General features: G+C 31.6%; 1 protein-coding gene across 1 annotated transcript in view; it reads right to left on the bottom strand.

Moving 5' to 3' along the window:
• Positions 1 to 12,424, bottom strand: part of LOC129800707 (glutamate [NMDA] receptor subunit 1) — a 159,195-nt gene that overhangs the window by 33,286 nt on the left and 113,485 nt on the right. The window contains exon 3 of the mRNA XM_055845305.1: positions 5,387 to 5,509. Coding sequence (XP_055701280.1) covers positions 5,387 to 5,509 — 123 coding nt within the window. The remainder of the gene's footprint in view (positions 1 to 5,386; positions 5,510 to 12,424) is intronic.

Raw genomic sequence — 12,424 nt, 5'->3', positions numbered from 1 at the left:
CGTTTTCAATACTATATATCAAACTTGTTTTATTATCTTTATCTTCTGGTTTATTTTTATAATAAAATATAGTTATATATAGTTTAAGATTTATATTTTGAGCTATGCCATTGAATACTTGTGATGATATCTCGAATTGCGTCTTTATATAGTAATAACCTCAGCGAAGTATTATCGCAAGAAATAAAGTCGCGAGTTTTTTTTTTAAATAAATTCTTTCGTATACGTATTGTTAAGATAACGGATTTTTTTTGTCGGTTTCTGAAAAGTTTACTATACCATATCACCAATGCTTCATGAATAGAGAGCAAAATAATTTTCACCGGAGCACCATTGAATTGAGGCAACTTTGAAATAGGGCTTTTTACTGCTTGAACTTCACGGAGAGAGCAGTATATATAAACCCTCGATTTTTTCACCACCCAAAATTTCCACCCCCCCCCCACGGAGACCACTTTTGTCAACAAATTCAGACGATTTCTGAGAAATGTCACGCTGTTCGTCAGTCTGTCCGTCTGTCCATTCGACAGTTGCCAGCTGTAAAGGCGGTAAGAGATAGCGACTTTGGGATCTTCGGGGAACCCTCCCATAAGTCGACCCAAGGATCGTTAACATGCCTTTCTTTTTTCCCCCACCTCTCCCCTACCCCTACCACAACCATGTGTTTTTGCTATTGCTCGAAAACGCCTCGTGCGATTTTTTTCATTTTTGGATATGTTTTAGAGATTACCCAGGCGAACATTCCTTCTATATACGAAAATACCGTTGAATCGTTCCTAATAACGGTTTTTCAAGGTCAAAGGTTAAAAGACACTAAAGAGCGCATTTATGAAGCGAATGGTATCATTTTTGGGCTCGTTGGAAATGTCTTGGAATTTCCTATAAAACTGAACCGGTTCATGGCCGATAAATAATTTTTATCCGTAAATCAATTCAATTGCTTTTTAAAAAATTTTGGAGAATCTTTTGAATGTTTTATGAATCGGTTCAAATCGGTTGAGAACCGGTAAATGGTAAATGATGCGAAAGTACTTTTGAGGTATATAACATCTTATAGTCACGAGTTCGAGCATTTCGCAAATCCTGGGACGCTTTGTCACCCCTTTTCTCTTATATTTAAATCAGTCTAGACCTTATAATGTTATAATTTACCTTCAGAAACCAATTGCGAAACTTAAGTACATTACAATTAAAAGAAAATAGGATAAAAAGCCTAATTTCAATGCTGCCACAATTCAAAGGTACCCCCCCCCCTATATTTCACTTCCCCGTATATTTTTTTTGATTTTCTTTAAAATACTCACTCAATTTTCTTTGGAGGTTTTTATTCGAGTTTTAACAATTTTATCAATTTATTCATATAGGGGAAGGCTTTACCCCTTCGAACATTTTATACTTTTTTCAATATTTCTTTAATGGATCTGACCTACGACAATGTATATTGATAGGTAATATTAAATCACATACTTCCTAAAAATAAATAAGTCAGATTCATTAAAGGAATATGGGAAAAATATAAAGTGGTCGAAGCCAGAGTATGTTTGAAGCATTACAGCCTTCCCCTATTTTCATGTATATGTAATTTTAGTGTCATTAGTTGTGTTAACTACATTTTCACTACACTGTTTTTTTCTGTTTAACAAAGTACTTATATTTCTATAGAAATTGAATTAAATGGCAACAGGTAAAAGCAATCAAGTGCCATAAACAAGTTGTTTTAATGTTTGATGCGCAATATGGGATATAAATTTTAAAATTTAATTTCGTGATGTGAAAATTTCACCCGAAAATAATTTTCTGTCACACCTTATGCTCCAGAAGCTATAGCTAATTAAAGTTGAAATTTTTGAATCGCAATATTTATTAAGACGGGACAAAAAAACGAAATGAGTGGTGAAAAAAACTTTTTGCTTGTAAAATATTAAATTTTTCAAATAAAATACTAATTTGTTAAGAAGAAAACGTACATTTCTACAAGAATTGGTGTAATTTAATGTATAATTAAGATCTAACATAGTTGCAAAGAAAATAAATGTTTTTTTTTTTAAATTTCTTATTTACTGAATTTTAACTCACTGATTTTGATTCACTGATTTTTAAGTTCTAAATTGAGTAACGCTCAAATTTAAGTTTTGTCTTATTAAATTCAGTTTTTACCCAATGGCATTTATGGTATATGGCACTTATAATAGACAACCCATTTTAGAAACCAAAGTGTCCTAAATAAAAAAAAAATTGAAAAATATGCATAACAGTTATTCTAGAACTTTATTGTTCTATTTTTGATGAAAAGATTTTGCAAAGTCAACATGCAAAAACAATTTTTTAGATTTAATTAAAACCATTATAGTAAAGAGAGGTAATCCGGATACTTTTCATAGAGTGCGACTTTAATGCTTGTTTTTGGACTGATGAAATATTTTTTCCCCATTCCAAATCAATAGAATTATTCTTTGTTTAATTTAGAATCATAATAGAAATAGAATTTTAGCAATAATATTGATGAAAATTAATAAAATTACGATAATATTAATATATGCGCAAGAATGTTACTGCGACGCTTTTATGTAACTCCGTTGAATTCGATCAAACTCGGATGCTCATTTTAAGGAAAAGTTTAATGCATAAAAATGAGAAGATATTATTTAAAAAACATTTTTTAGAGTTTTATTCCATCAATTAATTTCATTAATTTATTATTTAATTATATATATTTTTATTTATTTTAAGATTGCACTCAATTCTTTGATTTTTCCTCGGTTTTCTTGGCTGACTTCCTTCCACGTTTTTTCTTTTCAGCTTCAATTGGCATTTGAGCCTTTTCCTTTACCATGTGTTTCTCCTTTAGTTTTATCTCCTTTTCTTCTGCCCTTATATTTTTGTTCCTCTCTCTGGTCAACTTCCGTTCAGCAATTTCTTTCTTTTTTTGTAAATCCTGCCTCAATTTTTCCTCCTGTTCCGCGATAATTTCCTCGGAAGATACAATATACTGGTGTTTGACATTGCTGGCTTTGACCCTCTTCTTCTGACGACGTTTTGGAATTTCTCCTGGCCAGAAATAGCATTGTTTTAGTGTGTCGAAGATCGGTTGAGTCTCAGAAGTTGCAGAGAGTTGGTTTCCAGGGATGACTGGATCATTTGAAGGATTATTGTCGGTGGCCTGATCGTGCTGGTTATTGATAATGGACTCCTCTGAATGTTGGAAAACAATTTTCGGGAAATAAAGACCAGCATAGAAAAGTGGCCCATCCATCCAGCCACTCTGTGGTGACGTTCCCATTTTCCATCCTTCTGCGTTGTGAATGGCAATTTTTGGAGTAATGTCAGTTTTATGAACAGCCATTGGAGGAGCAAGTTCGCCAGTAGCTGACACCCTGAGGAGTATTGTGATACATTGCTTCGGTAATGAATTTTGAAGAGATGGAACTACACGTGAACCTCTGGACAGGACATTTCCATCTTCCGGTGTCAAAAAGAAGGCACTTTCGTCGCAATTAAAAACACGGTCTGGTGAAATGCTCAGAAGGTTATGTTCTGTGAAATATTTAAGACAATTCTGAAACCATTCCGTGAGGTCTTCAGCAGTAACAGTAGCTCTTTCCAATGAGAAGGATTTTGGCTTGCGCATGCTGAGCTCTGGATGACGCTTAAGAAAATTCCTGAACTAAACGTCTCCGGGTCTTCCAGCTGTAAAATGGTTTGGAATTTTGTAGACCTCACAGATGAGTTTAACGCTGTCCAGAACTTGTTCCTTCCCGATGGGATGCCAGCCATCCGCACATCCCAGGATCCATTTGACAAGTTCTTTTTCCTGTTCTTTTGAAAGAATTGTTGGCCTGCCATTGGGGCACTCCTCTGGGTATTTGCCGGTCAATTTGTTGTGCAGTGTTGTTCTTGGGACATTAAATGTTTTGGATGCATATGCTATGGTAGAACCATCTCGTACACACTGCAAGGCATTCCTAATACCTTCCTTAGAGTCGGGCTTGTCCTTATAGGTCTTTTCTTTTGTTCCCTTTGGCATCTGAAACAGAAAAAGAGTCCTGAACAATGCAAATTCTGAACCAAAACATTGACTTTCACCGCATCCGACATGCATCGAAATGTAAACATTCACAAAAATCACTTATTTCTGTATGAATTATTAATATATTATCAATAAACTCTTACTCACCTTGTAGATCAATAACTACACTAACTTTTACTAATAATTTTGATTGCAAATAATGTTTTATTATATAGAAAAAACACTAAACTTTTTCCTGCGACGAGCTGTCAACAGCAAAATTTTCTCAGAAATTAAATTTTTAGTACACAACCCAGCTGACCCGAGCTTAAAAAATATTTCTCTTACCCACTTATTAAACCGATAAAAATATAATTTTTGGTTTTTCTTAAAGTAGAATAGTTATATTATGATACTACAGTAATTAATTACAGAAATAAAAATATAAATTATATTTTAAGTGGATGTATCGGAGTTAAATCGGTCGCGGCATCCGAGTTTTGCAATCGTCGGAGTTACATGGCCTTACTATACTTCCATATAAAAAATTTTGTTTGATGAGTGCAACTCAAAATATTGGTATTTTGTATTTCAATCAGATCGAAAAAATCCATTAAAGTTGTATAAAAAAAATACTTGAAAGTTTTATGAATTACACATAGAAAATACATAATAAAACTTTATAAATAAAAGCTTAACATCACAATTTTATTTCTATTTAGCAGAACATTAGAGAGAAGTAGGGTATCTATGAATTGACGCAACTATGAAATAGGGTTTTTTTCAGTATTTTTAATATGGCCCTTATACCATGATATACTTTTTTACAAACCAATTATGAAGTTAATTATATTATGATAAAGTTTTACTCATTTTAAAAATAGGGGAAAAATCTAATCACAAAGGTACTTCAGTTCAAAGGTACCCCACTTCTCCTACCGGTTTATCTGACAAATTGCTACTTGAATGTTTGATCTAATGTAACTACATGTTAAGTTCATTTAGTTGATAGTATTTAAATTTTTAATTGAGATACGGAGAAGGAGAATCTTTATGGCTAAAATACTGATTTTCCGCAATAAAACTCTCTTTGCACAAATTGCTTTAATTCTGTTACAGATAAATCTAATAATAAACGAAGTGGAACATGTATGAGAAATGAACAAAAAGTCATAACATGTACATATATAAGCAACACGTTAAAATCCCAAAATGTTTTACTTAGAGATGCAGAATATATGAGGTAGAAAAAGCAGAAAAATAGGTATGAATGCAGTGCTTTCAACTCTATAACTTCTTCGTAAGAAGTCCCAAACTGTATGGAAGCTGAAACTAAATTTGTTTCCCATTGAGTTTATTTGTGCCACAAAACTTACTCACCCTCTCTGATATTAGATGCTTGCACACGTTAAGGGCCGTTTTTATGGGATTCTTGTCCATTCGTATCGTCTTATCGTAGTACGTAATCCCACGTGGAACGTACTGCTGATCAAAGTTGAGATGCTGAAAGAAATATGATTTTTTTTATTAGTTCCCAGTTTTTATTAAATATTAATAATGCCATTATTATTAATGGTGATTGAAGGTATGAAATCTTTGACCGTGAACCATGGAGCGGTAAGGAAAAGAGGTTGAAAATTAATCTAAGAGAGTGACTGTGTGAAGAGAATGGATTTTGATGACTTCGTGTTTGAGGAACGTTATAGAATTGTTGATAAGTTTTAAAGAACAACAAACAGTGGTGTAGGGAAGAAGCTGTCTAAAGAATAGCATGAAAATTAATACGATTTAGCCCATATTGCTATGCAAATTGTTATAGCTTTCATTATTATTAATAACTTGTCAGGTGTTCTGCGTTTTAGAGAAAATGGAGGTGTTGACGATACGCTTTTTCACAATGTTCCATCCATATAAATTACCAGTAGTTAAAATTCACCAGTTCACCTTAACACAATATGTACACCCTAATTTTAGAAATTTTTGCCAAGCGTTTTGTGGCGGTGGATGATGATAAAACATCCATTGTGTTCCCATTCATGGGTGCTGGACCAAGAAATATTGCTGAATATTACAAGAATTGCCAAAAGTCACATAAAATTACGGTCCTATTGGGTGGACTTCACATTAAAAGTAGAATAAATGGGAAAGTCAGCACCCCCCAGCACCATCCTAAATATATGTAAGTCTGTCATGTAGCTTATATTATATTGAAATGGAAATCAATAAATATTTCCCCATATCAATATTGCGGCTCTTAAAGAATTCCCTGTTGACTTGTGCATCATAGGGAAAAATAATTGAATTGGAATTTATATTTATATACTCAATATGGTTTCTGCTGTATTGAAAAATTTATCAATACGTTTTACTTGAGTTAATAATACTGACAATGGAAACCGCATTATCTGTAAATATGAGATTTTAGTTGAGGCTTTTGAGTCTTTTGTCTATTAAATCCACTGAAGTTGCATTCGAACACTAATGCACAGAGTATTATACGTATATTGACTGATGCATAATCTCGTACAGTATAGTAAAGTGCTTAGTTGTGCTATAATCGATGATGTATTGTTTAGAAATGAAATAAGCTTTCAGTCCCTATAAACTGGCAATATTAAAAAAAACGGTGCATTTTTCATTATCATTGTGATTTCGTCCATACCTATGACTAGAAAAATCGCCAATTTGAATTATTGAAAATCATGCTTTAGATGGCTCATTTTTTAACCGATATGATTAAATTTTAATTTTTTTGAAAGGTATTTAAATTTCAAACCTGGCCGCATCGGTTTTCATCGGTAAAGTATAGATAATTTTTTAAATTTATTAATCAATTTAAGCGGTAGTAAACCAGTATACATCCAAAAACCATGCGAAAAATTATTTTATGGAGAGCTCTTTCTCATGAATTCGAGCACTCCACAAAGCTGGGAAGCTTTATCATCTCACTCTTTTTTAATCGTTTGTTCAAGTACGAGTTTTACTCACAGGCTCACAGAAATATTTGATTTTTTGACTTCAGATAAATTTACTATTAGTTATGTTAACTATTGTAGACACAGACTTTTCAAAGGGGCTTCCGATTTTTTTTTATAAAAATAACACCATAAGACTGTATGCTCAATGAAGGTATTTATTTTTTTCAAAATTTTGCAAATTCTTCTCACAAGTGTTGAATTTTGAACTAATACAATATAATTATTTATTACAAAAGGGGATTAAACGAAAGTTGAAAAATAAATGTTACTACAGTAGGATGTTACTATAGGTATTTTGAGGTGGTTTATGAAGACATTTCCAATCGATTGCCTTCAATATAACTCCATTTTGATGAAAATGTCTCTCAGATATAACTATATTGTAATTTTTATAAATAAAAGTGCAAAAATATGGATAGATCAGAAGTCGTTAAATTAAAATAAAAAAAAATATCTGTGGCATTTTTGTGCATCAATGAATTTTATGGCAGTAATAATAATAATAATAATAATGGTAGCACAACATTTCATAGAGAGGCCTTCCTACAAGGAAAGTTCGAGACATCCATTATTGCATGAACTGGATGCAATTCGAACCCCTTTAACACCAGAAAAATTCCTGGTGACCTAAAGGGGATTCGAACCCGGGACACTTGCATCATAGAGCGAGTGCTCTACCACTTGACCCATTGAGTGCTTATGGTACTGTTTATGGCAGTGTTTTCTTTAAATATTTTATTAGCATTTTATTGAATGAATTTTCGTTGAGAGTGAAAACGGTGAAAATGAAGAAGAAGTCATATGAAATTGATATGCGTTTAAAATCGGAAAATAATCTTGTTTTTGTTTTTTATAAAATAAATTAATTTTTGATATCCATTTACAGAATTTGCGATTATTAAATCTGGGTTTTTCTCATTTAATGATTTAATGTATCATTTTATGAAAATTTTTTATTTTTTGATTTCTTTTTCTGAACTTTAGAATTTTTAAGCCAATATTTATATGACTTCTTGGTTAACGAACTTATTAATAAAGTTTCACATCCACTGTACCCATAAAGATTTCTCTTGTGAAACTCTGTTGTTAACACTCCTCATCCACTTTGTCATCTCACTTCTTGTAACTCAAAGTTCTCCTTTCATGTCATTCATCACCTCAAGAGTATGTGGCTGTGAGAAGAGAAAAGATTCCATGCTATGGAAATGGAAATCAATTATCTCAACAATCACAAGGAGATTGTGAGAATATTCGGTGACAAAAAAAGTGTGATGAAATAGAAGATGGAATTGTTGAAAAGCAACGTTCAATTGGATTTTTGGTCCTTTTTTTCCTCAGCAAACTTTCTCGAATTTCCATGACTTTTCCTTTCTTTTGTTAAAGAAATACACATCTTGTAAATTAGAAATTAATCTCATACTACCCTGCCATGTACCTTTGCTAACGTCAAAGTCCTGTGATATTGTTATGTGTTTTCATTGGCAATATATAATATAAGCTGAAGGAGACGTGGGAACAATCAGCTGGAGTTTGTGATGCTTTTTTCAAGTTTTTTTTATCTCTCTTCAACACTAAGAAAACGGAGAAGGGAGCAGCAAAAGACGAAGAAATGTTTTGCAATAGCTACCTCTCAAAATGAAATTTCAAGTTTTATCACTTTACAATAAAGTTACGATAATTTTGCACTTATTCCAATGTTACTTGCTCCATGTCAGCGTTAGCATTTAAATTTATGTGTGAATATTAAGGATCATGATTTATCCCGATGAATTTTATTTTCGTATATTTAATATTCATATTAGAATATGTTCCGCGTTATTAATTCTACAATCTTTCTAGGACTGAAGGAACACCTATTGGAACTTTAAGAATTCTGGTCATGACATTTTGGGATAGGCAATTTGTACACCTAATCCTCATAGAAAAAGTAAATGAACGAGAAAACTTCATAATACTTGTATTTTATTAGATATGTATTAAATAATTTTCAATATTTTGAAGAATCTGTTAATAAGTCCCTGCTGTATGGGTGGGTTCCATCGTCCTTAAAAAGTTTTAAGATAAATAGATGTCAAATAAAGTTTAATGATGAACTAATTTCATGCATGCAGTTCAAACTATTTAATTTTTTTTAGTAAATGCGTATTACATGAACTGTAGGGTAAAGTGATATAATTTGGAATTAGTGTTACAAGTTGGACAATTCGCCGGTACAAGTTGGACATGGCTTTTTTCTTAATAAATACAGTACAATATTAGTTTTTAAGCACAAGGAACCAAATTATAAAACTAGAGCATTAAAAATATACAAATAAAAATGAAGTACTAAATATATCAAGACAAAAAGCCCTGTCAAAATTGTACCACCATTGTCAAACTTGTACCACTGTCCAACTTGCACTACTTTATCCTATTTAGCCTGATTATCCCCACAATTCTGAGATTAATCTTCAAATCAAACTTTAATGATAGTAATGCTATTCTCCGATAAGTATTTATATAATTTTAAAGAGTCATAGGGTCCAATGAACACCTTTTCGGTAGGGAACTTTTGTCAAAATGTTCAAATTTATTTAATGTATCTAATAGAATGTAAGTAATATGGCGTATTTTCATTAATCAACGTTTTTTAACAAGGATGAGTGTTGAAATTTCGTATTTCAAATGGTACAGAGTACAGTGTCAATAGGTCCTGACACGAGTTCTTCAGTATCAATAGGAGTTCCTTTCAACCTATTTCTTTTAAGCTTTAAGCTAAAAGGTAACAAACGTATCATCAATAAGGAAGCTCAAATTAAAATGTCAAACTTGTTTAAGATTTCTTAAAATCTCAAAACTGTATGAGAAGACCTTTTAAACAAAAACCTTTAAATGCCGAAAATTTTAAAGCAAAATTGGAATAGAGCATGATTTTTGTACTTGCTAAACTGTAAATGATTTGGGATACAATAGGTCCATTTTGAACAGAAACTAATTTTAAATTTCGAGATTTCTTCACTGTTTTAGATAAACAAAGAGAAAAGAAAGACCACCAAGGAATACAGTAAAATACCACTAAGAAAAAGTTTTTTTTTCCTTTTAAACATCTAAAACAATGTGGAAATCTAAAAAATGAGGAAATTATTAGTTTTTATTCATTTTCCAGAAACTGTTGTATCAGTTTATGTTTATATCACTCGTCAACTATGAATAAACTTGAGTATCGAACTAGTAACTTCGATAGTATGCCTCCTGTCTTATTTTCACGATACATTAGTCATCCGAACAATGTAAAATCGATTTTCAGGATATTGCATTCAACTTATGAATTCTAACATTTCATGAAGTCTTAGCCATATATCTCTACCATTCTTCGTACAACTATGTAGATTTTACATTCTTTACCTTTCACGCTATACCGTATATTTGAAAATGCACATTTGAATTGTTATTAACAGCCCAATTCATTGGAAATTCGAGAAATGCTATGAATGGTCTCAGTGAAAATTCAACTAATTTTAGCAATGTTCTACTCGATATATCTTAACATTGAATTTTGTCACGAGGCTTATTTTATGTTTTTCGATGTTTAACTTTTTTAATTTCTTGTTCTTTCTGTTATATATTTTTTTATTTAAATATATTCTCTTTACAAATATATTTCTGACTAATTTTCTTTGACTTTCCAGATATCTTTATATATTATGCCTTATTTGGTGTATGCGAAGTGTGAGAAAAGATGAAAAATTTCCGTCTTTTATAAAAGGCGTGGTATTGAAAATTCAATGATTTCAATCTTCAAAGTATGTGAAGAGTTTTAATAAAACTGTCAGAAAAGAAATTTATATTGAAATGATTTTTTTTCATATTACCTTACATTTTTTTATCAACGTTGATGTAGAAAGCGGTATAAAACTTGAGTGTTCAATAAGACTTTTAATGTATAGCTCAAATCTTGAAACACCTAATTTTCAACTTTATGTAAGCATATAGAATAGCAATTTCGTGAATTTCAAATATGCGGGTATAGAAGGTAAACTTTTACTGTCTTTAATGACTTGAGATGGTATAGCTAATCCCTAATCAGTCCTTTCTTTTGAATTTCCATCTTCCTCTTTAATGTATGGTTGAATTCTCACCACGGAAGTCTCGGGCAATTGGAACATCACCTTTCTAACCACTTGAGCCCTTGTCTGTGTTTTGATGGATAAAGAATGGAGTGAGTAATAATTAGGAATTCAGTCACTCCAGGTGATTTAAAATCCGATGGCAAACTGATGTACACGGGTTTTATTTACAAGAAATGAAGAGAGCACAAGCGGTTATCAATGGTTTGCATGATACAAATAATTTTTAGTAGTATAACGGCGTAATTTTTCAACTAAATTTAATTTTAAATTCTTAGATTTTATTTACTGTTACGGACGAAAAAAATAAAAAAAAAAAACTACAAAGAAGAAAAAAAGGAAGAGCACTTCTTCATGATATTTTATTTTACTCAATTGAAACAGTGAAAAAATCTGAAAATAAAAATTAGATTCTGTTCAAAATCAAATTCTGTTCCGTGTGTTCAAAACCGATAAAATCAAAACAATCAATACTTGCTTGTGTCTATAGCTTTAATGTTATGACATTCTTAAGGAGTTACGTGAGTCAAAAACATATAAACAGCATATTTTTCTCTATATCAACACAATAAAAAACTGATATAACTCAAGTTGTTAAGCATTCAAACAATATTTTCTTTTCATTTAAAAATCTTAAAATTCAACCATTGCGACCTGATTTTCGGAGATCTTTTTGACAAAAAAAAAACTTATTTTGCAGTCATTTAGATTACTCTCAGAGTAAAAAAGGGAAGAGGACCAGCGATCGGCAGTGTTCCCCGGATCGTCAAGTTATTACCATATTGTTGCACCAATTCAAATGTCTTTTTAAAATTATTAGCTACTTTTTACAATTTAACTCTCACAAGAATGTAGTACATTAGCTCAGATTTAATTTACAAACCCAATTTTTTCGTGAGATACCTTATTAAATTCGTGACGATCCGAGGTACAGAGTACATAGTTGCAATTACATCTATTTTTTATAAATTTATTGTAAAAATTTAAAACTTAAATGCACAGATATAGCTTAATAGATCACTAATGTACCGATTAGCATACACAAAAATACGAAATAGTATTTTGAGGCTTATATATTCAAGTAAATATCGAGCATGTCTCTTAACATTCCGATCCGGGGTGCTCTTCCCTTATATCTAAAGTCAAAATATTTCCTGTTAGCTAATAAGTTAAACTCTAACGGTGAATTCTTGAAAAAAAATACCATTTCGGCATATTTTGCAACACGTTTCGTCTTGTAAAATAAGTTATGATCAAGGTAACAATGAGCTCGAAGGTTTTACACATAAGTTTACGAAACTACTTTTCGGAAATAGCCTACGTCACGAGTTTAA

The sequence above is a fragment of the Phlebotomus papatasi genome, chromosome 1 (genome assembly GCF_024763615.1).
Source record: "Phlebotomus papatasi isolate M1 chromosome 1, Ppap_2.1, whole genome shotgun sequence".
Taxonomy (NCBI): domain Eukaryota; kingdom Metazoa; phylum Arthropoda; class Insecta; order Diptera; family Psychodidae; genus Phlebotomus; species Phlebotomus papatasi.
The sequence above is the reverse complement of the archived record's forward strand: the minus strand, read 5'-3'. Positions and strand labels throughout refer to the sequence as shown.